At 40.1% G+C, this 27,546-nt stretch overlaps 1 protein-coding gene across 1 annotated transcript; it reads left to right on the plus strand.

Annotated features, from left to right (window-relative positions):
- The first annotated feature begins 1,428 nt into the window (after positions 1–1,428).
- LOC104320140 (plasminogen) lies at positions 1,429–26,708 on the plus strand. Its single transcript, XM_009922210.2, has 19 exons — positions 1,429–1,632; positions 4,915–5,050; positions 7,103–7,209; positions 11,705–11,819; positions 12,672–12,811; positions 13,410–13,530; positions 13,653–13,771; positions 14,669–14,831; positions 15,418–15,548; positions 16,296–16,461; positions 17,186–17,352; positions 18,262–18,410; positions 19,897–19,990; positions 21,495–21,615; positions 22,357–22,431; positions 22,806–22,946; positions 24,096–24,202; positions 25,093–25,238; positions 26,422–26,708. The coding sequence occupies exons 1-19, from the start codon at positions 1,584–1,586 to the stop codon at positions 26,581–26,583; spliced, it is 2,409 nt and encodes an 802-aa protein (XP_009920512.1). The 5' UTR covers positions 1,429–1,583; the 3' UTR covers positions 26,584–26,708.
- Positions 26,709–27,546: the final 838 nt, after the last annotated feature.

Here is a 27,546-nt window from a genome sequence, read left to right on the forward strand (position 1 = left end):
GGGTTAAGATTGTTAAAAATATGTACGGCTAAACCAGACTTAAGTAGCTCTCAAAAGCCTGCTTGCTAGTGAAGCCTACTCTGTGTTCTGCTCCTTCATTTTATCCTTCCTTCCCAATGAGTAATTGTTCCTCAAACCTGATAAACCCAATCCCACATATAACTGTGCAGTATCCAACCCCTTCTCTCTGTCACCCTCCAAGTGTTTCCCTGAGCTGAGTCCACGTCCCACCAGCTCCCTTCTTGGGCCCATCTGCTTTGTGTTAATGGTCTCCCAAGCCTCTACAGATATCCCACGCTTTGCTGTTGTTCACAAGCTGCATTAAAACGGCTTCAGGCACAGAAGACAACCAGATAACACGGTATTACAGCACCCTACAGGAGAAACATAGCACAGGACTACAAGCAGGGTCAGGTCCAGTTTTTCACATAACCTGTAAAATAACAGCTAATCTGGTTCCCATACTAGAATGCCTCTTTTGCGTATTTATTCCTGCACCCCTAGCTTTATCGCAAGCCCTCAGTACAACGTGATTTCTACTTAAAGTAAGCGGGACAACAAAGAAGTGGATAGGCTCACTAGTTTTTAGAAGGAATTTAAGATTCTGTGCACTTTTTGCCTTCAATTGCAGAAGACTGAACTGCGTGACCCAGCGCGCCCATTCAAGCCTGTTTTTCTTCATCCAGTATTCAGCCCCTTCCTGCCTCTGGTGAGTCACTAGCACATTTGATTCAACAAGTTGTTTTGAAGCAACACCAGTGACCTAACATGCAAGAGAAGCCATGAAATGGTGCTGCAGTGCAACTTTTCCAAGGCAAAGGCCACTTGGGAAATGTAGAGTGAGACGATGTTGAAATCAGGATAACACATGGATGAGCAAAGTCTGACACCCTCACAGGATGAGTTTATGCATGCTGTGTGAGGTTAAATGTCTTCTAAGGAAAAACACTAAATAGCTATCTGTGGGACTTAAACCTAAAGTTATGCTATTGAACTAAAATGAACTCTAAGTCTTACTCCCATACAGAAGAAAAAAAGAAAAGCCTAGGTCAATGAAACATAGGAGAGAAGGAATTCTTTAATAAAAAAGTAAAACTAAACTATTTTACAGAGTTAATATTATCTGGACCTGATAATTGTGCTTACTCTGACATTAAAGGGAAGTTGGTCCTTATAAATCAATACAGATATGCATGGCTGAAATTACCGTTGAGACTCTAGTCTCAGGAGGAATTCATATTCTGCCTGGACACACAATTTCCCATGCTTTCCAGCAACATTATTCCTACCCATTCTCTAGCAAAGAAAGACCTAACCATTTGAGAACAAAACATGCCCCACAAAACAAGAGAGTGCCTTCACATTTCCCAGCATCCAGTGCAAGTGATTGAGTCTGATTTGGTAATCCATCCAATTCAAGGTTGTTTGAATGGCCACACCACGGCAAAGGGGGTCACAGCATGGGAGAATGATTAACTCAACCTACCTGCCTTGTTTGTTTGATGCCGCCTCACTCCAGTGCGAGTCAATAAAACTTTGTGCACCGACACACACAACTTCCAGCACCCGCCAGCTGGGCCAAAATGGGGATTAGCAAAGGCGCCTTTCTCTTTCTTTTCTTGCTCAGCTCAGGTAAGAGTCCTTTGCCTTCCACTTGCCTAGGTGAGATGGGGGCCAAATGCTTGCAAGCTCCATTTGGTGAAGGGAGGTCCCCAAATCCCTGTGTCGCCGCTCACCTGGACGATGACGGATCTGGGGCTTGCTGGCCAGCGAGAGCTGCTGTTGAACAAAGCAAGAGCTGTGGTTGTTCCAGTGTTGTGTTCGTTAGAGACGCCAGAAAAGCAACAGCCTTGGTGTCTGCGTGGGGAACAAATGGCTCCCTGCAGCCGTGGCCAGAAATGGGGGCACCCTTGGAAAGCAGCCTATCAAAGTCTTGCTGCAAAGACATGGCTGTCTCTGGTTTCAGCAGCCTTTTTTCCTAGGGTTGTTTCTTTTCTCTGTTATTGCCAAGTACCATGATCCTTATTTTGATTGTTTTAACATTGGTAAATGCATCGTGAAAAACAAAATCACAAAGAAAAGGAAAAATTGTTCTACACACTAGAGTTTCAGTCTTTTTCATAGCCACAGTCTTAACAGGAGATTTTTCATTCCATGTGATAGGGAGGGCAAAATCTGGTCAGCATTAGTTTCTGCAGTATTTTTGGTGCTGCAAGACTATTTTTGTAGAAGATAGTATAAAGTACTTTGTAACTCACAAGAACTGAGTAAGGGTCTTTAAATACATCTTTTTGGGGCTAGTAGATTGTAACTCATACAGAAATTTTGAATAAATATTCTCTGTCCTGAAAACTTTAAACTTCAATGAACCATGGGATTTAGATGGCACATCTTCTTTCAGGCCTTCTGTATAAATACACTGACTGTTGTGGTTGCATTTAAAAACATAGTTATGAGTGTGCCAACACATATTAAAAAAAAAAAAATACACAAGCATTTTACAATGTAGTTTTAAAATATAAAAAAGGTAACAGAAAAATGTATGGGTAGGTTTTAGCTAGATATATTATAGACATGACTCAGCATAAAAAATTCTAGATATTATTTAATGTTAATAATTATAATCTAAATTTAAATTCTAGTTTCTAAGCTTTGTTTTCCAGAACAGCCTCATTCAAATCAAACTCACTTCTCAAATAAGTAAGAATTTTATACAGAGGAGGAAAATATAGGATTTGGGGTTTTGTCTGCAATACTCTGCTTTTGTTTGCAAATCCTTTATCAAATGGCGGTAAATATTTGCATTTCTGAATAAGGCAGTAATATCTTTCTAACACTGAAAAATTCCATAGACATAGGAAAAATGATAGCAAGAAAATTTACTGCATTTTTATTCAGCTTGCATATACCTTAATTTTTTTTTCTTAAAGTATTGTGCCCTGCATGTAATTATAACAGAAAAGGGGAAAAAATATTTTTATGACCCAAATCAGTTATGATCCTGTCGATATTTTAAAAATCAAATGCTGTAATTATAATGACAATTTTATTGCAAAATGTCAAAACAGAACACAATTCAGGTTGCATGGAAGCTGTACCATGATAGGAATTCTTTACTTGTATTTCTTGTCCTTGTGGAGAGCATTGCAGCATCGCTATGATATTGTTTTGACCTAGTTTAATGTTTTCTCTCAAAACTCATTTCTTCTTAACGTCATATTTGTTTTGAAATAACTAGTGGAATCAGTGATTTCTGCGCCTGTCACATGAAATTTTATTGTATCCTTTTTCCACTTACCTTTTTTTTTTAGCAGCTATCCTTTTCTTTCATGCACTGTTAAACTGTTTAACCCTTAGGGCCAAACTTTTCCCTAGTCTACATGCAGCAAAAAACCCCTCCAGTAACTTCTCTGGGTTTGCAATGGTATGAGAGGAAGCATAAATTAGCTTTTGTGCCTATTTTATCAGTTCCGTCTTGTAGGTGCAAAATGAGGTTAAAAAGAATACTCAACTGCAGGCTGAGCTAGCACTCAGGTGAAGGAATTTAACCGTACCAGGAGGCACATAAGCCTGCTGCACGCTACAAAAGCGTGTTACTCGGGGAGAGGAGTAGTTGCCGTCCTCCGCCTGGAAGACCTTTCACTGAACACCCCCGTGGCCCCTCCGCTCACAGGCTGTGGGGCTGGGTGGGACGAGGGTCCTTTCTGTCCCTCCTGCTGGTGTTGGGCTACAACTGGGGAAGAGAAGGGTCAGAAAAAGATGAAGAAAGAAGCGCCTCTCTGCAGCGTGGCCATCATGCATGAGGGGGAAGCCAGGGTGTGGTTCATTCCCTGTGTGCCTTTTATTAGCAATTGCTTAAAGCCAGGCACAAAACCAGGGCACAGAGCAGGACTAAGACGTGTTGCAAAGACCATGGGCCAGCTGTCCGTTTGGGGTTGAAACCATGCAGAACAGACAACTCCCAGAGCCAAACGGTTGGCAGTAGAGTCATATGCTCATCTGACAGAGAAACTGTAAAAATCACAGGACTCGTGGAACAACATGACCCTGCAGCTGGAAGTCATGAAAGTCACAGTGCTGTGAACTATAACTGAGCTTTCAGAGATTGCGTAGCTGTAACAGAAGAAGAAAATACTAAACAGCAAAGTCCTTTACAAGAAGAATTGTACTTGAACATTTCTGGCAGTTACTGCTAAACATAGCTATACTTTTTAGTATCCTATATATTTCACATGCAGCTGTAGCCCAGAGGTCGTTAGGTGAATTTATTTACCAGATTAATGTCTTGTGTTAATTCACGGCAATGGAGGGCAACATCTGCTACCTTGATTATTAAGTAAGTTCAGTACAGAGTTATTACAAAAATGATAAACTGAACATGAGCACAGTGATAACCCCAGTGACTGAGGATGGCTTGTTTCTTGCAAGAGCATTTGAACAGAGGCAGCTATGGGGTGGCTGATAAAACTGAAGTCGTTCCATCTGGGTAGATATCAGCAAAAGACAATCATCGTTTCATATCCTTCTTGAGTTCCATTTCTCCACTTTCTCCAAAGTATGGGTGCCCAATATTTTCTTTCTGAAATACCCTTTTTTTTTTCATTCCTTGGGTCATCTTCTTTGCTCCCATCACTTTATACTGTAGGTTTGTGTTACTTGTTATGACTTTCAGAATGACAGAAAGCACTGTTCAGGCCACTTCTCTGTCCTGCCCTACACTGGGTATTCAGTGATGCTACCCTTTACCATAATAGGAAGGGAATATTCAGCCATATTTTGTCACCATTTACCTAATTATTCCAGCAATTAAATGATGATGTTACTCTACTAGGTGACAAAGAATTTAACATGAACGTTTGAAATAAATCATAGCAGCATTTATATTTTTACCTCTTTCTCTCTTTTTTCTTTTAGTGCAAGGAAACATACTAGACAGCTATGTGAGAACAGAGGGAGCTTGGCTGCTCAACCCAAAGAAGCAAATTTACAGGACAAACAGTAAAGAAGATTGTGCGGAGCGATGTGAAACTGAAAATAAATTTACTTGCAGGTAATTTCCAGTGGTTCCCATATATATCTTTCATTACAGACGATGGAGCAGCCTGTCTTATTTATCAGCAGTCTGAACTTTTGAGGGATTTCTTAGGAGTATGTTTGTCTGAGGTTTGCTGGAAAACAAAAGACATATAGAAACAGAATGCCTGGGACATAGGGATGAAGACAGCAGAAATAGAGAAATTAAGAAAATTATGTTGAATTTTTATTGGAAAACATTATGATATCTTGATGCACAGCTTGGCACACTGAAAACCAACTTGACACCGTTTGATCAAGACTTTTGCACTCCTTTTGCAATAAAGAGTCATAATTAATTGCTTGGAAATTTAGGACAGCAATAATGGCATTGCTTATGTTTGTTGCATTACCTATTATCTTGCAGATACCTACATTATTCTGAATTTTACTAGAATTTGGACTTACGTAACTTCAAACAAAGTTTTTGTACTTGGCAGACTGACTGTCTGCAGGGCTGTTCCCAGTACTTCGTTCTCCATCAGGCTTTTATTCAAGGCAGGGATACCCTGGTGCTGACCTTTTAAATGTATTTATAACTTTGTGTTTTAAATCAAAAGGGAAAATGAGGCTTATTTTAAAGAGTTGTAACCCTGAAGGATGACAGGGGTTTGATGACTGTGTGCGTGAAGTGCCACCCGTTCCCTTTGATTTGACTCTCTTCTCTGAAAACTCCCTTCTCTGGAAAGAAAGGGCAGAGCTTCAGTAGTACTTGGCTCAGGAGGGTAGGGAGGAAGGCAAAGAGGGCAGGCCTCTATATTCAGATTATATATTTACAGGTTGCAGAGGATTATTGTTCCCTTTTGAGGCATATTCAGACATAGTATCAGTCCTTAGCCTCTGCCTCGGGTCTGAGCCTACCATCACCTGACACTGGAACATCAGGGTGTTCTGTCCTTGCCTTCCTAATTAATGATGTGAGATCTATTACAATCAATAAAGAACAGATGCTATCTGGCAGGGAAGGATCTGGGTTAAGAAAGGTAAACGTTAGGCAGAGCTTTAGGACCAGGCCAGCACTGCAGCACCCTCACATTAGTGCTTCAGACCAATGAATTCACATCAATACTTCAGACTTGTTATCCCACCTTAGCAGTGTGTTGGACCATGCTCATTAGCTACATCCCTACTTACAAATTTAACATTACTGAGAGCTTGGGCAACAGTTCCCCGTGTAGTTTTGACCCAGGGCAACCAGCACTCCCCAGACAGCTCATGGACCTGGTTGCCAGCCGTGAGTCTGGATGTGATCCCTCTCCTTTGGGGAGAGGCTGTGTGAATTTACAAGTACAGGCACACTGGGACCATGCCAGTTGGTCGCAAGGCTACAGAATGGGCTTTGTCAGTATTTGGTTTCCTGGTATATGCCTACCCCCTGAATGCCATGTTGCTATTGGGGTTTTTTTTGGTTCAGAAAAGCCAGCTGTAGAAATTACTTAGCCTGTCAGGTGTTTTCCTTAGATGCTATTGTAAAGGTTACACCATCTGCTCCAGTTTTGCAGACTTACAGCCTAGGAGCTTGCTGAAAAGATAAATGGCAGTGTTTTCCAAAGTGCTTACATTGCTTCATGTACGATGACTCAGAACGGTTATCACAAGGTAATTTAAGGTCCTGGCTTGTTGTGTTTTACTTGTTCTGTGGTAACTGCTGAATACTGTAGAATATCTTGCTTCTCGAATGACCACTAATTTTTTTGAAATAAGGTCAAGGTCCCTTGTTCATGTATCCCCTTCAGCATGTTCTCTGGAGTCTATGGCACATTATAAACCTTTTTTTATCCCTTGTCATAATTTGTTCATGTAGCTCCCTTTCAAACTAAGCTTAGTATGAAGACTTAGGAGTCAAAGTCACCACTGAAAATGGGAGCTGCAATACTCAGTGATTTGTGAAACATCATGCAATCCTAAATATCACTGAAGTGCAGTGCTTGCTAAAATTAAACCTGAATACTAGAAAAGGTGTTCAGGAAAATATTACACACATTCAGCTATTGTTTCTTACATTGCTCTCTCCTCTTAATCTCAACAGGGCCTTCTTATTCACCAGTAAAGACCAACAGTGTTTAACATTGGCTGAGAACACCAAAACAGCAGTGATATTCAGAAGAACAAATGCAGTTCTTTATGAAAAAAGAAGTATGTCTATGTCTTTTTCATATTATTTCACTGAGATATGCTTTCCGGTGGGACTCACATAACCCTATTTTAAATGGGGGCTAAGCCTTCACTGGGTCAGGTGGGGTGGGTAGGTCAGCCCTTACCTAACACCTAGGGTTTGCCACATTGCTGGTATAGCAGTGGTACCATTTCTTTTCCCAGATTAGTGTTCCAACATCTTTCCTGCTCCCTAAATCCTCAGGTCCATAGGCAGAAAAGCCCACTGTTGCTCAGGGAACGCAGAAGCTGCTGGGAGTAACAGAGATGCTTAAGGGTCCCTTCTCTCCTCTCCTTTTAAACCAGCCAGCAACCTACAGCTGCATCTTCTCTATCGCTGCTGAGGGAACTAGGAGGAGCTACTTGTACTGGCAATAGTTTCCGAGACAGACCTTTGCTCACAGGAACACTGATGGAAACTACCAAATAATTTCATTTGTATCACCAAAGAAAATTCACAGTTTACTTGGGTGGGACTCAAATCAACTTTCTTTTGGTTGCACACATTGTCAGAAGTATTAGAGTGTTAACTATGCTCCAGATAAAAATGATCTATTTTTATAGTACTTTTATATCATTATATGAGGTTTGTACTCTTCAGTTAATGAATTTGTGAAACTTTTATCCTAATCTGTATTTTTACAGTATAATTAATGGATGTGGTGAATTTTTGTATTCTCCTTTTGTACATGTTTTATTTCTGAACATTTCTGTCATAGATGAGTATTATTTGAGTGAAGTGTATTTGATCTCCTATTTTTTCTGAAAATAGGAAATCTGTTTGTAAGAAATGGCGATTACCCATTTTTTTAATCATCTCTTTTAAAAATCTATCACGTTATGCTAGATACAGACAAATGATTGGGTTTTAAGACTAATTTTGAATTACGTAATCAATCATGGAGCTCTTGCTATATACAGGGAAGAAGGAATGTGTTTTATTTTTAATATAACGTAACTTTCATTGTGTTGTTCTCTGACTTTAGTAATAAACAAGGGAGAAAAGATCTCCTTACTGATCATTCAGATGTAAGATAATGTGGTAAACTTTGAATAGAATTGGTAAACTTTGAATAGAATTACTACTGTTCTGTGTTAAATGACTTTGTGAACATTGTCTTTCAGCATTTTCTGATTTGTTAACTTAAAAAAAAAATATTAATGCATTTGAGAATATTCAGAAATTGGAAACTATAGTATCTACCAACTTGGTCTCCTTCAACAAAGAAAGGTGCATGAAAAGGAAAAATGAACCAGGTTCTCAGCTGCTGCAAGTTATGCAGTGGTTTCAAGAGGCCAGTTTCTAACCAAAAGTCAAGAATCACAATAACTGGAGTGTAAATACCAATGAGCTCCAGCAAACTGCATCCTTACTTCTCTGTTGACCTGCAAAGACTTGTAGGATAAGATAATGCTATGCGTATAGCACCTGCAAGAAGACTGTATGTAGTAGCTCAATAGCTTCAGATGGATTGCAGCTGAGCATCCAAATGAGATTTTGTTCAGACATTGTGGGTATAAGGAAAATAATTTTTCACAGGAAGGGGGGTTAAGCACTGGACCACATTGCCCAGAGAGGCTGTGGAGCCTCCACCCTTGCAGATATTGACTGGACAAAGCTCTGAGCAGCCTCAGCCAGCTCAGAAGCTGGCTGTGCTTTTTATGGGGGTTTGACCAAAGACCACTGAGGGTCCTTTTCAGCCTGATATTTTCTGAAGCCTACAGCTAGCTGCCTTTTTTTTGTATATATAACTAATAGGTAATTTAATGTTTTGAACATAAGATATTTTTGTTATATCCAGAAGCTGGTGGGAATTTCCCTGAATCATGATTAAGTAATGCTAAGAAATCTTCTGCAGTTCCTATCGTAGAAGGAAAACCAAATGGATCAATTGGCAAGTAACAAAGCTTAAAGACTGAACAAATAACTTACATGTAAATAATCCTTACTGATTTTGCTTCAGTACTGTGATCAGGAGCTAGACTGTAATTCTGGTTTATTTTTGAGACGTCCCTTAGACTTGCTGAGGTTAGAACCTGGATGAGAGTCCTTCAATATTCAGTGAGGATTTGTTAGTGCATCCTTTTAAGCCTTTTGAAGTCATAGGCGTGGATTTTAGTTTCTTGAAAAACAGAACTCCATCAGTAAAGGTGTGAAAATCTGTAGTTTTACGTAACAGAGATGTACCCAAACTGCACATCTACCTACTGAAAACAAAAGATGTGCCTAGGTATCATGAACATCAAAAACAAAGCCTATTGTGTATGTGTCAGATGGTTTCTCTGTTACTCATCTCTTCATTAGCAAAGAGTCTCAGATAACTTTGTGTCCATTCTAATGTTAACATCCATTTAATCTATTGTTACAGAACAGAATGGAAAATGTAGCTTTTACCTAGGCAGATTACATCACTGTCCCCAGCAGCTGCTGCTGTCCTGATACTTCAAGGAAATTCCTTTCAGATGCCCAGATGCTTTTGCAATACTATTGCTGAAACCAACTTTTTTTTTTTCAGTTGAAGCAATTACTTGACAAGACCTAATTGCTCTTTATCACTGCATTCAAAGAAAAGGATGACAATTGGTATAAAATTCCCAGGTTTTAAAATTATTTTTTCTATCGTATGTGCTATAAAAGAGGAAGTTAACCTTCCCTGGCTTAATAGAAAAAGTAATAAGAATTAAAGTTAGCATTTCGGAGTTGTTATCCACGTATCTGTTTGTAAATAGTTAACCCAAGGGACACGGGTTGAGTTTGGGGATCAAAGTTAGTTATCTATCGTCAGACAGGAAAAAAAACCTAAAGGTTATATAAACGGTCAAAAGTTTACGCAAACAAAAAGAGTCAGCACTTGACTGATTCAGTGTTCAGTTATTGAGGTTTTTAATGTTAATTTATTGCAAAATTGTTTGAGGGAACCAAATGGCTTCCAGCTAAAGTTCCTAGAGTAAACTTGCACACATATATATACACATTGAAATAAAGACGTGCCTAAAGGTACATCTATAAATCCACATCTAGACTATCTGTCTGCCCACAGAAGAGCTGGACCTTATTTCAGATTCAAATATTAGTTCTTTTCACTTTTGACAAGACAGATCTGTGTAAAACGGCATTATGTCTCCAGATTTATGTTAAACTTCTGCTTGTATGTCAGCTTTGGTATAACTCTGATGCTGAGAAAAGCTGATGCATAACTGGGTCTCCACAAATACCTGATCTGGACACTACTTAAAGACATTGAGACGAGCCAGGTCACAACCTAAAAGTCAGATTGCGTTACTGCAGCTAGAAAGGAGGAACTGGCTGATGAAATATGCCCTGTGCATAGGGAGGTGCTAAAAGAGTTTCCTGCTTAGTTTTCCAAGCCAGAGGACATGCTGCCTGACAGTGACTGTCCCTAAACTGCAGACATAGAAGCTCTGAGGGAACGTGTCAAGATCAGAGTTCCTTCAGCCGTGCCTTGGCAGAGCCACCCCTTGCAAGCCTGCTCTCCCCTCGCAGCCACCAGCTCTTTGCTGGGAAAGGGGATTGTTCAGTCCTCCCAGGAAAATCTTGAAGGGTGCAATGGGGTTATGGTTGCTCCCTCCTCCTGGGAAAAAAATTACAACACTGGGCTTTCAGTTCTCATTTAATTTAATGATTAAGAATTTAAAATTATTTAATGTTTTTAAGGTTACCGATACAAACCCCAGGCTTATTCAGCATTAAAATTCCCCTTGGCTTATATGAAGACAGGATTTCATTGCTGATTCTTTCACTCCTTCTTTTCCTTTTTTTTCATGAAGGTACTATTAAGTTCCAAAATCTCAGAGTACAAAAGTGTATATAATATGCACCTTCAATCAACTATCCATTTTAACTTGTACAGCAGAGAGTCCTTGTTTTAGCATATCATGAATTAATTAAATCTCATTCATCACGTGGTGAACTTTAATGAAACAATATCATCCGCATTTATATGAACTTAAAAAAATTTGCGTATTAAACTGGTAAAATGTTATGTGTATGCATCTGTGATTCTGTCCTGCTGTCTTCTATAGCAGAATTCAGGTGGCTGTCTTTTAAGGTTTGATTTTAGTTACTGTGCATAACTATAACATCATAGGAGGCAATGAAAAGAGAATGTGCTTCTATTTTGTTATAGTGCATATTTAAATGTTAAAAGCATATTTTATTATTTAAATGTACTATAGCATGTTCTCAAAAGGGCTGGGTTGTATTACACTTATTTCTCTGGAATTCTGGTTTGGAACTTTTGGGCTTTCACATAAGTTTTTCAATGTTAATTAATTCAACTTAGACATCAAATAACTAGTAGGTTTTTACAATGTGAGCTGTCTACTTTTGATGGCGTAAGAAAGTCAAAATATGACCAAATGTATTTAAATGTATTAGCATGAAAATGGATTTTGTATATGTTAAAATCCAATGGACATGTCATGATACTGATTAATCAAGCACATATCATTTCAGTTTATCTTCTAGAATGCAAGAAGGGAAAAGGGGTGGATTACAGAGGAACAGAAGCCAAAACTCAGAAAGGTGTGCCATGCCAGAAGTGGGTTGATAGTGCCCCCCATAAACCAAAGTAAGGCCTTTTCATATATGTTTATATGTTTTTCTGAAATTTTGCTAAGCCATTTATATGTGCCAAGTAGTCTTATAAGCAATTTGTTTGGTGTTCAAAGTCTTCTTATAAAATATTTTTCTACACTTACCCAGAATAAGATAATTCTCTAATCTGAGTTGTAACTGAGAGACCTGCAATTGGGGCTACATGATCAACAGGGACATTGTCAGTCTTGGCAGTTGCATTTAAATTTTGTGGTCCTTACAAGAGCAAAATACTAGACAGGGAAGCACCTGGTTCTGCTGCAATAAGAATTTTCCATTAATCTCACCAGGGCAAGAACTTCTTCTCCTGGCTAAAGGTATAACAAGTGGCAGATGAGATAGAGGTACATCGTTTTATCAGTGAATCCACAGACAATTAACAGTGCAGTATTTATTGTATTTAATGAAAAACACCCAACTGGGTTTATTTAGTAACCTCCTATTAAGAAGGCATAGCATTCAGGTTACAGAGAACTCTCACATTTCAGCAAGTATCTTCTCATTGCATCTCCTGGGGAACATGTCCCAGAGCAGACTTTTCTCTACATGCTACATGGTACCTCAGCTGAGCAAAAATTACTGGAAACTGAATAGCTGGAGGAAATGCAAGTATTAAAGTTATGACTGGCCTTAGAGACACCATAGTTCCTGAAGTCTATAGCTATGGCACTTCTAATGCTTCAGCAATGGCACACAGTAGCAATTAGACTTCTAGTGAACAACATCTACAAAATGGTCCTCAGATAAAGATTTCATCTTTAGAGTCCTCAGCTGAACAATTGGGACACCTTCCTTATTCTCTAATCCCATTTAATTTCTGTTCCAGTTACACACCTGAAAAATATCCTACTGCAGGACTGGAGGAAAACTACTGCAGAAATCCCGATAGCGATGGAAAGGGACCCTGGTGTTACACAACAGATCCTGCTACCAGATTTGATTACTGTAACATCCCAGAGTGTGAAGGTCAGAATACATTCACTGATTTCTTTCCTTTTTTGGAAGATGTGTTAAGAATGTGAAGTTTTTCAGGTATTTTTATTTCTAATCAAGTATTTGTTCAAACTTGAGTTTAGTTCAACCTGAAATTTCCAAAGAAATTTTCAACACCAATAAGAAAGATATAAAAAAAAAACAAAACAAAAAAGCTATACAAAGTTGGGTTTTTTTTCTCTAGATAAAAAAAAATGGTATGAGTGTATTTAAATATCATAATACTAGAATTGAACCAAATTACAATTGCTAGTGCCAAAGTCAATAAAACGTGACAGCAGCAAGGCACAGATTTTCAATTATAGCTTAGCAGTTTTAATTTAGGTCTTTCAAAAACTATAGTCTATAATGTTAGGGGTTTTTTAAACTGAATACTATAAATGCAATCAACTAGTTGAAGTCATCTTACCAAGAAAAATAAGCTTTTACTTTGCCAAGAAAAAAGACCGTCCTTCTGCCTTGCGCTCTGATCAGGCTCTTGAACTTCATGTCAGATGAGTCTGAGTGTTTATAGACCAGTTCCTCAGGGACTTTCTGTCTCTCTTGTCCTCATTCTGCCTTGTTCCTACAGTGGAGTGCATGCACTGCAGTGGAGAAAACTACCAGGGAGTAGTTGCAACAACGGTGTCTGGACTTGAGTGCCAGCGTTGGGACTCCCAGCAACCTCACTCTCACGGATACCTCCCAGAAAAGTAAGTCAGACTCTGTGATGGGTTGTTTATGATCAGTGGTGGCCTGAAGACAACCCTGCCCCAGACAGGATAATTGTTACAGCCATTAGTGACATTTTTTAAAAAATATTTTTCCTGTTCAGTTTTCCAGAGAAGGATCTGAAAATGAATTATTGCCGTAATCCTGATGGTGAACCTCAGCCCTGGTGTTTCACAACCAGCCCGACTAAACGCTGGGAATATTGTGACATTCCTCGTTGCAGTGAGTCCGACTTCTAGACTTCTAGACACAAAGATGTCTAGGCACAAAGACATCTAGACAGTTTCCACTCAAGGTGGTGCAAGGAGCTACAACAAATAGAAGAGGGCCCAAAGATAAAGGAAAGAATAAAAAACTGCTGACTTTTATCTCAAATAAAAGAATAAATAACCTTGAAATGAACCTCTGATAGCTTTTTTGAGACTAGACATTTCTGTCGTAGGCTTTTCTAATGGTTTTGTGTGGAGCACATCTCCGTTCCTTGATGTGTTTTTCCATGACCAGGCATTTCAGTGGTTCTGATGTTTCTTCTGATGTTCCTTTTTTGATGTCAAACACTTTCACTCTTCCTGAAAATCTTCTGGCTTTTGTTTTGCTCTTCCAATTCAATTCTTCACCTTTTCAATTTCCTTTTCCCCAAAGGCCTGTCCTTGCCACGGCACTTTTCCTTGGGTCTTCTCACCAGACCTCATCATTGCTGCCTCTGACTCTCACCAGTTAGAGTACATCTCTTTTATATCTGCACCTATACCTGTACCTATCACTGATGGGCCTGCCACTTTCACCCCAGTTTTATTCACAGTATTAACTTGCTCACTTTCCAGCTTTGTTCTGATGGGGCTGCTAGCGCTTGGTTGTGTTGTATCCCGGCTGCTGTAAACGCAAATGCCGTTCTGGCAGTCTGACTGCTTGTGAAGATGTTAAAATGGAAGGAAAAAAAAAAGATATTTTTAGATTTTTTTGCTCTACCTTTTGGACTTTCCAAATGTGTTGGTCTTTAAACCTTACCTGCAAAGAAAGCTAAAAAGCCTGCTTAATTAAAAAGCTCACAGTGTTTGGGTTTGGTTTTTACTATGCCTGGAAGGCACTGCTTAATTTCAGTTCCTCTTTCTGTAATAGCAACACCCCCACCAGTTCCTGCACCAGGGCGTCAATGTCTATCAGGAAGAGGAGACGACTATCGAGGCACGATATCTGTTACTGAATCGGGAAATACATGTCAGCACTGGAGTTCTCAATCTCCTCACAGACACGCTCGCACTCCTGAAAACTATCCCTGCAAGTAAGTGAAACCTCTCCATTGTTCAGTGTCCATGAGAAGTACTTCATTTTTCTTCAACCGTACTGCAAAGTTCTTCAGTTACACCAGCAGTCATCACCTGCTGGGTTCCATCTTTTCAATTTTTTTGCACATTTCTTTTTATTCACTTCTTTGTTCTTGGATACTAGTGTCTCCTCTTCTGACTTTCAAGCTCTGCTTGACTGACTTTTTCCCTCTTCAATTCATGCTTTTACTGTATTGTTGGTCAGCTGAAGCAATGTGGAGTAAGAAAGTTACAATTATGATATTTGCTTGGGGCTAGATTCTTTCACCCTGTGTTTCTGCTGTGCTGCTCTTGGCCTTAAAGTACTACATGAAATACAATCTCTTAGTTCATCCATCAATCTACGAGGTGTCTGGTTTAGCACATCCAGAACACCAGTGCATTGCAATTATTCATCTAGTAAATGGCATCAGTAGATTACAGCAGCAGTTACCCACCTGTAAATACAACAGTAAACTGGGCAGCGAGGTATATTCTCCTGTTGTTCATAACCTTTACCAGGTTTCCATGAGAGGCTTTTCTTAGCCAAGTTTTCTGTTTCAGGAGCCTAGAGGAAAACTACTGTAGAAATCCTGATGGTGAGAAGATGCCATGGTGTTACACCACCAACAGAACCGCCCGGTGGGAATATTGCACCATCCCCTCCTGTGATGGGGCAGAGCCAGAGGCCCCTGGTAAGAACAACAGGGGACATCTGGAAGTGAAGGGTCATCATGGTTTATTTTGAAAAATCTTGGGTGGCTCTGCTTAGTTGTATTATTGCTGTCACTCTCAGTATTGCTATGTATCAGCTGAACGCCTGAGCCTGGTGTGGAGCCCAGGATGGTATGTTCAGTCTGGTGGATAGGTGCAGAAGTTTTAAGTCACCCACTGACCCAGCTCAGGAAAAATTGCAGTAACAGAGGTCTTTTCCTTTTGCCGAGTGGTAGTTCCCTCCACCTCCATGGAAAAGTTAATTAGCTTTATGTGCCAGCTCCTGAAAAACTGAATCCAAAGCAAAACCAAAGATAATTTAAGAGCACTGAACCAAGACTCCATAAAAAGCAATCAAAAGAAAATTCTCCTTACACAAGGCAGGCTTGGTCCACACACGCATCTGTGGCAAAGCCACAGACATTCCCCCACCCTGGAGAAGTTTTGATCCATATGCAAATTGTTTGGATCGTTAGCTGAAATAAATCACCATGCATGACAGTTAAATTGATGTGCAAGTGCTTTTAATCTAGCATATAATGAAATTTTTACAAACATTTTTTGAAATCTTCTTTTGCACTACAGTCTGGGAAGGATTCTGTTACAGAGAGTATGCTGTGGCGGTCAGTGAAATACTATGGCTTGTTGTTTTCTGTTGGCTTTCTATGCTCATGTATAAATATCAAAGTATGAAGATGCAAGGGACTGGTTTCTGTTATTCACTACAGCTGTTGATGTGCCTGAGCAGGCTCAAATTACTGAGGAGTGCTATCAAGGCAATGGTGTGACTTATCGTGGCACAGCTTCTTTCACTGTCACGGGAAAGAAATGTCAAGCCTGGAGCTCAATGTCACCGCACCGACACAATAAAACGGCAGACCAGTTCCCAAATGCGTATGTGTATTTCCCATTTATGTGTTTCACCGGACAATGACCATTCATGAACTTGTTTTGATTGGGATCATCTTTACACAACAATGATTTTAAAGCTGGGAAGGGAGGGTACTTGATAAAAATAATCCCCCTTTTTTTTTAATGTGGAAACATTTTCTATTAACCTCATCTTGAAACAAACCACAGTTGTCAAAATTATGCTTTAGACTAATTAACTGTGCGTTTCTACATTGCTTCTAAAGGAATTAAGAGTTATCATAAATTTTCCCTTATACTGAAATGAACTGTTTTTATACATGAGGTTATTCATGAGTTTAAGTCTTTGCTTCCTAGTCTGCAGTTCATTAGAGCTTTGAGGAAAGGATAATATTCTTAATATTTACTATCTATTTATTCCAAAATGCAAAAAATTATTTCTTCTTAAAAGCTATTAATGTATTTCGAAAAGTAAAAAGAATTATATCTTTAATATACATATGTGCATTTACATCTGGATTTGTAAATGGTATTCTACTATAAGCATTAATCAGTGAATAAGTATTTAACATATTTAAATATTCTGCACACGTTTCTTGATTTCTTTATGCTGGAAAAAGGATTTCTATTACACACTGTACATAATAAATGATCTGTGCTAACTCTGTAGCAGATCTGCTAAAATGTTCTTTCAAGTTCTTCTCAGCGCAGCGGCACGGATGGGAATATATTATGCTTACATTTGTAGGGGCCTGAAGCAGAATTATTGCAGAAACCCAGATGCCGATAGCCGCCCATGGTGCTACACCACTGACCCCAGTGTGAGATGGGAGTATTGCAACCTGAAGAAGTGTGATGACCCTGTACAAGTGACTTTACCAAAACCTCCCCAGACAACACTGGAACCAAATCCCGGTGAGAATACTTTGCACTTTCCCCAGAAATGCTTATAACCAGCAAGCTGTTTTTTAGGGAAACCTCATCAAGAATTTAATGAGGATGAAATACAGGAAACTCCAGATAATTACAGAATTTAATATAATACTGTATCCACTCTCTTCATTTTCTGAACTTTCTTGTAGAATTTTATAGCAGGGTTTCTGTAATTGATTTTAGATTAATATCGCATCTTTTATCTACTACATCTGGCAATATTGGAAACACAAGGAAACAGATGGCTAGTAGTCTCCAGGCTACTGTGGGAGGGCTACTAGCAATGACAGCAGATATAAAGGTGATAGCATTTTGCTGGCAACTGTTCTGAAAAAGTCTTTTCCTGTGCCATGCATTCACATTTCCAGGGTTCCATTTGCCACCAGAGGATGGCTGGCTTTTTTAATTCAGTTCAGATGCAATTTTGTTATGCAGTAGATGGTTAGAGCGCTGCAGCTTTAATTGTTTTGCCATGACATGTTCTTCTCTTTAGAAGGCTATTAATTTTGGCTGAACTTGTATTACTGCTTTTTACCTTCTGTAAAATGTGGAATCGGACAGATATCAGTGTCCGTAAGGAAAAGACTTTATGAGTGCATGGTCTTTGTGGTCCTGGCTTCTGGAGTCACAAGGGGTCAACAGAATCTAAGCCTCTTTGATTTATGACTTTCATGATCATGAAGAAAATGTTCAAAATGCAAGGAAATGAAAGTGTGATTGTTAGCCATCACTGACACTAGGTTGTCCTTTTTTCCTTGTATACACATTATGTAGGACGTGTGAGTCCCACTAATATTTCCTCAAACTTAATTCTGCTTCAACACCACCAAGTATGGGCGTGGCCCAATAGCTCACAGCTAACAATCATTTCCTTTTCCTGTTTCTTCACAGACTGCATTAACGATAATGGTCAAGACTATCGTGGCACAGTAGCAAAAACTGCAAGGGGCAGGACTTGTCAAGAGTGGAGTTCTCAGAGACCTCATAGCCATGACTATTTCACTCCTAAGACTCATCCAGAAGCAGGCCTGGATAAAAATGTAAGCAGCTGTTCATTCAATACTTGTCATTGAGCTTCACCCGTCTTCTTCATGGTGCCTCAGCAAGCATGTCATGCCAGGACTTTGTAAATTAATTTATTTTCCTCAGTTCAATCCGAGAACCTGATCGTGCTAATAATTGTTGACATGAGCAGACTGTGCTTCTGTGGGACACACAGATCCCCAGAAGCTCTGTTGAATGCTTCTGCAGCACGGCCAAGGGGCTTCAGATGGGCACTCGCTTCTCCTCACTACTGAGGATTAACTGGAGTTGGTCTGTGGGCAGCACCTCTGCCTCCTCTGCCAGAAAGAGCACCTGGGGTCATGGGTTTCAGCAGTAACAGTGATGGGTGAGATGGCCATCGATCCAACGTTCAGTGCAAGTTCCTTGAGATGTATAGCTGATGGATTGCAGCCCCCATCCTCTGCTAATCCCCCCTCTAGCCCTCCAGCTTCTGCCGCAGCCCATCATACAAGGTTATACATGCATCTGACCCATCCTGTAAGTCATTCTCCGTCTCTAACCTTCATCCCCCTAGTCCTAACACACATACTCATCACTAGTTCTCTAGACTTGTAACATCCCATATACGATACTTGCCTGGTCTGTGAACAAACTCTGTATGTGGTATAAAAAGCTTGTTTGATGTTGCCAGCTTGAACTATTTTTATTCCAGGTACATGATTGTAGAGCTTGCTTTAGTCAATCCTCTGATGGCATCACATACCCTGTATTGAATTCCAGCTCAGATTGGGGAAACTCCTTCTGAAAAGCTGCCTGACATAAACTTTTGGTTCTTGCATTTGGCAGGGACTCTTGGGGAAGGAAAGCAGACATTTTCTCCTTTTTCCAAAGACATGGGGTATATTTCAGAGTAGGGAAGGGAACTAGAAAGATATCTGGTAGCATGTGGTTGTATGAGGTGCCTGTGCTGAGCAGAGATCAGTCAGTATGGCCAGTGAGACCTGGAGAGTGATTCAGCTAACCAGGCACCCCACATCAGGGCGAACACTGCACCCCTGCCCCTGGGACTCATAAGCATCACCACGTTGTGCAAGAGCAGCTTACACAATACCCACTTGTCCCGGAGTCGTGCAACCAGAGTGGGTGTGAAAAGACCTCAGGGCTGACCCTACTGCTACTAACTGCAGTGGAAGCAGGGGCAGACAGTTTAATGCTTTAGAAAATCCCATCCTAGGTCTATATCTCCTATTTTTTGAGAGCTCAGAGTCCAAGCCTGCACTAGTGAAGCTTAGTTGAAGCTTAGGCTGAAGACAGTTGAAAAGGTTTCATTTTTATTATCTTTTTCTAAACTCAAAGAGCAAATAGAAAAATGAAACAAATTTTGACAAAAGGAATTGGAAATCACTATCAAAAAGGAAGTAAAAAAAAATTTCCCAAATTTAGTTTTATTTTATTTTGAATCATGCATTTAGCCTTTTTTGTCCCCTGCTTAACAGATGGTGTCTTTATTGTTTGTTACAGTATTGCAGGAATCCTGATGGAGATGTGAATGGACCTTGGTGCTATACAACAGACCCAAGAAAAGCCTGGGAGTACTGTGACATTCCCAAGTGCCGTAATTATTCCTTTAAAGACTAGTGTCTCCTTCTCCTGTAACCTTTTAAGACAACTGGAGGACATTCAGTGATTAATCTGAAAGACTGATCTAAGACAGTGCAATAGCTTTAGATTAGATTGGAAATTAAGGCTGTGGGGAAGTGATGCTCAAAATCTGTGCCTGAAGTCTTAAGAATGGTGCTTATTCCTTGGAAGCCCCAAACACAGCACAAGATGTACCTGAAGCTCATGGGGGTTTTGCCACGTGTTTCAAAACAGGGCTGTTCCTGCAGAAATTTCCCCTGCTCCTGCCTGGTCACCTGGCATAACTGCGTGTGTGTGGCCAGGCTGAACAAGGGATGCTCTTAGCCCAGCAAAACTTTTGCACTCCCTGCTCATGTGGCTCTGTCCTGGGTGTAAACAGATTTTCCCTCCTCTGATACTGTACCGTATCAGATGTCTGGAAAGTGCATCTGGCCCTAAATACTTAACCAAATGCCCTTGTCTTTGTTACCAGTAATCAAGCCATTCAGGACTCTGATGTACAATGATGAAGTTTTACAACATTTTGGTTTCAAGTCCTTTCATGTCCATCAACAATAAAAGCTATGCCAGGAAGAGAGGTAGTTCCCACTTGAAAGAAGGGTGGTTTTCTTGTTGCTCTATCCTCTCAGCTGTGAGTAGCAGAAAATATGCTCTGATCAAAACCCCAAAATGGAGCAAACAAGAAAAAGGAAGATGTTCTATAACATGCATATACTGTAACTAAAAGTACTGCTGCATTGAAGTGTTGGGCTGGGACTCTTAGGGGGAAAAAATGGCATTTTCACAGGGTTATTGTATTCATTTTGAAGACCCAATTTCTTTTTAAAATTCATAATTTTTTTGTTCAGCTGTTCAGCTAACGAACAAAGAAAATGTGCCTTTTGCCTTTAATTTCATAAGTTTGTTCCTTTTGCTGACAACAAATTCTAAATTCTGTGTTGATAAAAGTCAGTTTCCCATGGCTAAATAGGAACTATGCTTTTTTAATAACTTGGAGACATCTGAAGTACCAAAAGATCCTAAATAAGAGTGGACAAAGTTTTGCTCCACAGAGACAGTGATTGAATTTCACACGCTGTACCACCAAAATTAGTTGGAAAACAGCTGCCAGTGCAGCTTTTGCATTGTTGGCATCTGTAAGAGTATATTTAAAGATGTTGGGAGAATTCCTTTTTTCTTTCTCTCTGTTTCCTTCTCTTTCCCCTTCTGTTTTTTTTCTATCTGACTGTAGATCTATTCATGTGTAATTTGCTGACTACTAAAAAGTGTATGTGAAAAAAAATTGCCAGGCATTTTTAAGTGTTCCAGATGAAGGTAACCTAACAAAATATAGGTGGTGCATGGTATATAATTGCCTGCAGAGAATCAAAAGCTGAAGTGACAAATGTAGCAGGTTCACCTTCTAGTTTTCTGAGCACATAAAGAATGCATAGCACACAATGAAGTTCCTTATAGAGATTTTTTTTCTTATTCTGTAGCTCCTACTCAGTATGAGTGTGGAAAATCCAAGTTCAGACCAAAGCTGTGCGCTCAAAGGATTGTTGCTGGGTGTATTTCGCATCCACACTCCTGGCCCTGGCAAATCAGTCTCCGGACACGGTATGGCCATTCCCCATTATGTTAGACTTTGCATGCAAGGAAACTTTGCCTCTCATAGGATGTTATAGTATGTGGTTGCAGCATTCTAAACTTGATTTTAATTTAAAAATAGCTCAAGGCTATACCTTATGTGTGTTAATCTTAAAGAACGTCATTTAGACAACCAAGAATTCTGTTTTGTGATGAATACCTATAGAATCAATACAACCACTAATTTCAAAAACATTTTCACAAAAAGGCAGAATGACTTTAAATCTGTCACTATATCCTACGTTAGAATCAGTGTCATATCAGTAGAACCAACAGTTTGAAGTATGGCTGGTACAGATCTTGATCGGTTCCATGTAAGCGTTTGGTCCTACTGGCAAAGTTATTAGCAAAACTAGGAATCAAGGCCAGTTGCAGAGCTTTCTGACTGTAATCAGAGCTAGATAAAACCCAGAATCTCTAAAATGGCATACATCACTGCACATAAGGTTTTCCAGTAACAGAAATACCGGTTAAGAGCAAAGATCTAGGTGTTTTCATACAAGGCCTTATAAAAATGTCTGCACAACACTACCATCATTGTAAGAACTATTGTTCAAGGAAAGTAAAATGTTGATTCTTAATGAAAATGTGGAATAATGTCTTTAGTTTGTAAAGGTGTACATGTTAGAAAGATTGCCTGATGAACTGCAGTAAAATTAACTTTGCCACCTTAAACTAATGCCCTTTTCATGCCTTTCTGCTCTATTACAGTTTTGGCATGCATTTCTGTGGGGGAACTCTGATAGACCCTCAGTGGGTTCTTACTGCCACTCACTGTTTAGAAAAGTAAGTACCTGTTATAGCCTGCAGCAGCATTTTCTTACACTAGATAGAAAATCAGAGAAACAAAATGGACCCAGCAACCAACCTGAGCAGTCTCTCAACTCAGCTTGCAAACAGTTGAGAATTGAGCCAAGTCCATTCATCATGCATTAAAGCAGAGTTTTGACTGAGGAAACAAAGAGCGACAGTGAAAACTTTTGCCAACTTGATTTCATGTACCATAAGAAGGGATTACGAAATCAAGTTTGTGCCAAAGCTGGCTTTATTTTTCTAGATTTGACAGAGCAAGGTTTCCAATAGCATCATAAGTGGTCTACATCCTGGATGTGTGTTCATCAGCTCACCATGTGCTCACCATGTGCAATCATTTCCAATAGATCCTCATGGCCAGCTGCGTATAAAGTATACCTTGGATTACACAGAGAAAGAGCATCAGAGGCATCAGTGCAAAAACGAGATGTTGCGAAATTGTTCAAGGAGCCACACGGGGCAGACATCGCTCTGCTAAAACTGAGCAGGTATCCTTTCACCTGAAGCGTTCCTTCCTTCTGCTGGGACAAGTTGACTAAATAGTGGTTGCTGGGGTCATGGAAATGTGTGTTTCTGTACACACTGTGTTCAATCAGTGATTTGAGGCCCTCTCTTTCTTCCCTTTCTGCAGAAGCTCCAGTGGAAACCAAGATGATTCAGCTGCAGGGCTTCAGAAAGGGAAAGGGCTGCCTTGGGAGGGGAGGAGGGCGAGGGACAGTGACCCAGGCTGGCAATTCGCTGGGTGCCAGCTGCTGGGAGGTGAGGCAGTGGCAGCAGAGTAGGAAGAGGTAATGCCTAGAGCTTTCAGTCTGTGTTTCTACATGCTTCTACCTTGATAAGGTAATGAGGACTGAAAGCTGCAATATTAGCGTGATGTCACCCCATACTCTTCCCATGCTGTGGTGCAGAGATTTCTTTTTCCAGCAGGTCTGTCCGGCATGCAGGCAAACAGTATGCACATTTGATGCAATACCTAGTATGGCCCTTCTTGCATCTGTTTCCATTCATCTGAACTCTCACTGAGGCACTGTGCAATCAAAAGGAATAAGTCCATAAGCTGCAAGCAGATGTGAACATATGGTGCCTGTGCTTTGATTTCCGTGGCTGCAATGCAGGTCCAAAACAGATGCAGGGTCAGCACAATTAATGTGGCTTCTTAATTGAGCCTAGCCTTAGCTGTACCCAAAGGCAAGTCAGACTGACTTGGGTTCTGCTGTGTACTACATGTACAGTTTGAAAGCGATTTATAGTCAGACTGGATGCAAACAGAGCAAGCTAACACCTATGTGTTAAATGCCACTAATTCATACCCCTAAGTAGTTTTGTAATTAGGTTTTGTTGGCTATGCATTAGCCTAAGTCAAAGCATTCTCCTGGATTTATGTTAGTAATTTTAGTATCAAAACCTCTAATTGTTCTCCATTTCAGATTTTTTCCTTTTGTGTATCACATTCTGAGGGATTAGAGCCTAAAACAAAAGCAGTTTTGCACATCAGAAAAGCCCTTTACCTGAAGTTCACGATTTCAGAGAAAAAAAGGCTGACCGTATATAAAACCTTTTTAGAAACCTGAAGGTGGTGTCGGGGAGAAATGTGCTCATGATTGTTCCTGTATGAGTCTGTTGTTTGTTTCTTTCAGCCCAGCAATCATCAATAATCATGTTATCCCAGTTTGTTTGCCAAAAGAAAATTCTGTGTTAGGAGGAAGAGAGGAGTGCTATGTCACGGGCTGGGGAGATACAAAAGGTGAGACAGAGTTAACACAACTGAAAGCTCTGTGTCTGGAGATTGGTATGTACTTGTATCCAAAGTGTATATTCTCTTTGTGCCAAAAACATCCCGCGTAAGCTTGCATGCATACCTATTTCATCAGAATTCATCAGGTACTGCCATTCTTTCCACTGTCTCCCTCTGATTTAGATTCTCCTAAATCACTCAGAGCCATGTAAACTGAAACCCCCTAAACCAATACTAAAAGAGGAGAATCAAACCTAAGGAGCTGCTAACTCTCATCTCTCAGTCCATTCTGCTTTTCCCCAAAGTGGGCTTTTACACAGACAGAAGCAAAGTTTTTCTAGACTTAAGCTATTTCTTAAGCACGTGAAGGTGAGTTTGCTCATTGTCCTAAATGATTCTTTCTCCCAACCAGCCTGGTTCAGAAGATCTCACATAAATATAAACATAACTCTCATTTTCAAAACCTCCCACTCTTGTCTTGGTTGAGAAGAGCATCAGTACCTTCTCTGCCTCCTTGTTTCTGCCCATCATGCCATTTTCAACTGTTTACTTCCTACCTCCTTTCTTCCACAGAGAAGAAAAATCCGATACAAAGAAATAAAATGGCTTTGGAATGACTCCCACAAATATCAGTGGGTACTGGATCTGTATGGGTGTACTGTGGGAGCAGGAAGGTCAATCAGTGCAGTGTGGATTTTGATGGGTGGTAGAGTGTGATAAGTACCATGATACTGATAATGCATACTGATTTTGGTATCACTTCATATTATGCATGGAAAGTATATGCACAGTGCACAAATGCTAGGCTTATTTTACTGCTTATTGATATCTTGATGTTTGTTTTGTGAAGATGTTCATTTACCTTTGTCATTTATTGTGTTTTGGTTTTATTTGCAAAGGAACTGGTGGTGATGGCTACCTAAAGGAAACTGGTTTCCCTGTAATCGAGAATAAAGTATGCAACCGCCCTGAATTTTTGAATGGTAGAGTCAAAAAACACGAGCTCTGTGCTGGGAATATTCATGGTGGCACAGATAGCTGCCAGGTAAGGAAGTCTGTGAGCATCAGAGTTAGTTGTAAGCACGTTCAGATCAAATAGTGCTTTGCTTTCCAGCCTTTAGAGGCTCAGAATTAGCCTTAGGATGTTGCCACACCATGTGGCGTGTGAGCTGAAAAATGCACATGGATTCTGCTCTTCCCTTGCTCCCTTGTCTGCTGCTAGGAAGTGGGGCAGGTAATTTTTCAGATAAGCCTGAACAACAAGGCACATGGCTGCCCGAGCCAGGTGTATGGAAGACAATGGTCTGATTTGTTTTTTCCCAGACCACTTTGCTTGCCTCAGCTAGACTAGCTCCAATGTCCAAGCTAGCTCAGTTAACAACCTGAGACATCTCCTTTAGCAGTCAAGGAACAACACAGTAGAGTCTGCCATGCAGGCATACCAAGGGCCAAAGGAACTACTAACTTCCAAGGATCAGTGCCAGTGCCTGTGAAAATCACACTGGGTGAGGCAAAATGCATGGTGGACTTCCCTTTTGCTGAAAAGGAAGAATATGGTTGGCAATAGCTCATCTCACAAGTGTGGTATGAAGGCTTTCTCCAGAAGTCTAGGTTTTGAAATTGAGTTCTTCAGTTTCTTTAAATAGTTGAACGGGCTCAGAAAAGCTTAACATACTGAATCAAGATGGAAACTTCCCTCCCTGAAAAGCTAGAGATGACTCTGTAAAGAACTGTGAAAACAGCAGACCGCCTGCCCCAGCCGGCAGGTCAGCGCCATTGCCAACACAGCACAGATACCCTCCGCACAACCACTGTGATGGGCAAGCAGGCCATTGAGGGGTGTGCACTCATGGCTTAAGACACATGGCTTGAATGCATGCACTCACTTGGTCTTGGATCATCTAGTAACAACAGGAACCCATAAAGACCTCAGAGGAGAGACTGAGGGAGGAAGCGCAGTTTGAGTTACTAAGGGCAATCAGGTTCCTTCTCACCAAATCCCCTTACTTCAAAAATAAACATACCACTTGGATGACAGGAAGAGATGACTTTACAACAGTGTTCAACAACATGAATAGAGAACTCTTCTCTGGCTACAGCTCCAGTGTTGTCCTATAACTTGTGTGCTCTTCACATGCGAGAGGTACTTCTTTTTCTGTGCCTCGTGTGAGAAGGCCACTCTTGCACATGGGGCTGTGAAGGAATCATCCTGTTCTTTCTCTGTTTAGGGGGACAGTGGAGGACCTCTAGTCTGTCTGGACCAAGATAAATTTGTCCAGCATGGAGTCACCTCTTGGGGTCTCGGCTGTGCTCAACCCATGAAACCTGGTGTTTATGTTCGAGTTTCCAATTATATTCCTTGGATTAAGAGTATAATGGAAAACAACTGAGCCTGAGTATGGACTGCCCTCTCATGGAAAGCAGTATGCACGTTAGAAATACAAGATTCCAAGTGCAATATTAAAGCTACAATCATTCATAAAAAAGTAAAATAAATATGATCATCCATTTTAAATTGCTATAAATTAATAGTTATTGCCAAGAAACCCAACTGACAGTGTGTTACCCTCTTTCTGTATGTTCTACTGTTTGCTATGTTTGACAATAGACTTACGCATCTCTGAAATACGTGTCAAAAATCCCAACCTCAGCTGTAACTGGACATCTGTATTTTAATCTTATATTAGGCTCTACAATGACTTTTTTTTTCTAAGGTTGACTTTCCCAAGATGTTATGCTTCCAACAGATTAAGAAAGGAGAATACTTCTCACTTTCTATGAGTTGTCTCAGCCTCTTACTGATTTGATGATATAAACCAAAGAAGAATCTCACTGTACATATCTTATATGCATGTGAAGTTTTATTAGATATGTCCGATAGCATTAAATACACGGGATGAAAAAAAAAAAAAAAGAAGCAAACACATTTGTTTGTATTTTCATACTTTTTATTGACATGGAAATCTGTGTGTCAGCAAAAGTGCAAATATTGCATCAGAGATATAAAACAGTGAATAAAAAATAGCCTCACCCTAAAGTTAGTCCATAGTGAAGACAGTGAAATAACTGTCAATCATTACAGCAAGTAATGACAATGTGTTTAACGTATTATAAAATTTTGTTGTCCCCATCCTGTTTCACTATATAACTTTATCTCACTATACAACCATTACATGTACATTTTTCTTCTCTAAAAGAAAACAATGTACACATTTCTGTAGTTATAGGAATGGAAAGCTTAGACCTTTAGAGATGCTTTCCAGGGAAAGCTTGGCTCACACTTGCCAAAATGAAACACTTGCTAACTACGAACCTCCACTCTCATCCTGCGCTACTTGCACATCAGCCAGGGA

Source organism: Haliaeetus albicilla, chromosome 7 (genome assembly GCF_947461875.1).
Source record: "Haliaeetus albicilla chromosome 7, bHalAlb1.1, whole genome shotgun sequence".
Taxonomy (NCBI): Eukaryota; Metazoa; Chordata; class Aves; order Accipitriformes; family Accipitridae; genus Haliaeetus; species Haliaeetus albicilla.

Bases quoted from the DNA above. Each gene is read 5' to 3' on its own strand.
- LOC104320140 (XM_009922210.2), top strand. From the start codon at position 1,584: ATGGGGATTAGCAAAGGCGCCTTTCTCTTTCTTTTCTTGCTCAGCTCA. The intron at 18,411-19,896 runs GTAAGCAGCTGT...TGTTTGTTACAG, and splicing joins AAGCAGGCCTGGATAAAAAT to TATTGCAGGAATCCTGATGG. The intron at 19,991-21,494 runs GTAATTATTCCT...CTTATTCTGTAG, and splicing joins CTGTGACATTCCCAAGTGCC to CTCCTACTCAGTATGAGTGT.